The sequence below is a fragment of the Sceloporus undulatus genome, chromosome 9 (assembly GCF_019175285.1).
Source record: "Sceloporus undulatus isolate JIND9_A2432 ecotype Alabama chromosome 9, SceUnd_v1.1, whole genome shotgun sequence".
In the NCBI taxonomy this organism is placed as follows: Eukaryota; Metazoa; Chordata; class Lepidosauria; order Squamata; family Phrynosomatidae; genus Sceloporus; species Sceloporus undulatus.
The window spans coordinates 36,978,204-36,980,279 of record NC_056530.1 but is presented as its reverse complement, the minus strand read 5'-3'; the positions used below and the strand labels follow the sequence as shown (position 1 = coordinate 36,980,279).

Here is a 2,076-nt window from a genome sequence, read left to right as displayed (position 1 = left end):
ATAACAAGGTTTCTCAGTGGGCTCTCATCCAAAGGGTCACCATAAATCAAAACCAACGCGATGGAACAAAACAACGGGTTTTAATGGGGAGGTTCAACATTGACAAATAGGTTGTTCTTAATCTTCCCTATTTGCAGGCTTCTGTAGGAGGAGGGCAAATGACAGCCCTGTTTCAAGATTTGAACAGATATCATATTGAGGATGGAGCAGACTTGTTTTCTGCAGCTCCAGAGATTATAGGGTGCATCTGCACTGCAGCGTTCGTGCAGCTGGATGCCGCTTTAACTGCCATGGCTCAATGCTATGGAATGCTGGGGTTTGTAGTTTTACAGGGTCTTTAGCCTCCTCTGCTAAAGAGTGCTAGTACCCCCAAAGTTACGCATCTCGGGATTCTGTAGCATGGAGTCTTGGCAATCAAAGTGGTGTCAAACTGCATTATTTTTACAGCGTAGATGTATCCTAGGACACGGAACGGCGGGTTCAAGCTACAGAAAAAGATAGTCCACCTAAACATTTGGAGACACATCTCCACTGTTGAGCTGTTCGACGGTGGAAGAGGCTGCCTGAGAGAGCGGTGGAGTCTCCTTCTTTGGAGGTTTTGAGACAGATAGCAATTGGTTGGGAGCGTTCTGATGGTGTATTCCTGCATGGCAGAATGGGGTTGGTCTAGATGGCCCTTGGGGGTCTCTTCCATCTTTATGAGCCTATGAGCCTTGAATATGAAGACTCTTATGTGTTCAATGTATTCTCTATCACTTTCTTCGCCCAGTTTATTTGTGCATGCCTATATAGCTCTTACTTCAGCATGAGCTTTCATGGATATCAATCCACTTACTAAACATTTCGCAAAACTGCAGATCCCAGAGAACCATAGGATTGAGCCACGACAGTAAAAAGCGGTGTTAAATTGCATTAATTCTGCAGTGCGGACTTTGCCTGGAGCAATCTGATACTCTCTTACTAAGCTGGGGCTCTTTACTCTTGTGCGGAGCAGAGCCCACCAAAACCGAAGTGTTGGCACCCATGTCTCCTGGCCCTGAAAACTGGAGGCGCAGGGCCAGGCTCTGAAATTTGGCAACCCTACTCAGCACCTCTTTATCTAGTTGGGAGTGGGATCAAGCTCCCTGGTATCACCCTTTTCTGGAGTCCATGCTCACAGCAAATCTATTAATGCATTTTGAATGTCCCTCTCCTTCTTTCAGTTGCTCCCAATCCCTCAGCGAGATGAAAACCGACCTGGAGAAGGCTTTGGACTGTATGGTCAACATATTCCACCAGTACTGTATTCTGAACCCTATCGATGACTACCTGCAGATGAAGGAATTCGAGAAGTTATTGAAGGAGCAGGCCCAACCGTTCTTGAAGAACACCTTGCCGGTAGGTTACCTTGAGCAAAGCTGGAAAGCCATCTCTCGTTGTGGGACCAAGCTCTAGGTCAAGGGAGCCATGACCACCACCACCATCACTGCCACCAGATGTTGAGCTAAAGCTCCTATCATCCCCGCAACCATCATGTCACCTAGCTAGGGCAAAACCACATAACACCTAGAGCCTGATGTTTGTCACATCTAGAACATCTCACCTGAAGACTTCAGAAGTTTTGCTATTATGTTACATCATTCCTCTATAGTTGGAATCTAGAGGAAATCAAAACCCTGTAATACCTAGAACCTAGAGGATTTAAGGAACATCATGATTTTAGCCAAACATTTGAAGTTTTCAGGTAGGGAAGTTCTAGATGTGATGTACATCAGGTTCTAGGTGTTACATGGTTTTGATTTCCTCCAGATTTCAAAACCATGTACACTAGAACCTGATGTTGTCACATCTAGAAATCTCACCTGAGGCTTCAATGTTTGGCTGAAAGCATTATGTTACAAAAACCCTCTACAGTAGAAACTAGAGTTGAAATCTGGAGGAAATAAAAACCATGAATACACCTAGAACCTGATGGTTGTCACATCTAGAACATCCCAACTGAAGGCTTCAGATGTTGGGGCTGAAAGCATTATGTTACATACAAAACCCTCTAACCACTTAGAAACTAGAGTTTGAAATGCTGGAGGAATCAAAACC

At 44.8% G+C, this 2,076-nt stretch overlaps 1 protein-coding gene across 1 annotated transcript in view; it reads left to right on the top strand.

Annotated features, from left to right (window-relative positions):
- LOC121915920 (protein S100-A9-like) overlaps nucleotides 1-2,076 on the top strand; it is a 6,308-nt gene that overhangs the window by 797 nt on the left and 3,435 nt on the right. The window contains exon 2 of the mRNA XM_042440570.1: nucleotides 1,203-1,377. Within this exon, the coding sequence (XP_042296504.1) occupies nucleotides 1,225-1,377 (153 nt within the window). The 5' untranslated portion in view covers nucleotides 1,203-1,224. The remainder of the gene's footprint in view (nucleotides 1-1,202; nucleotides 1,378-2,076) is intronic.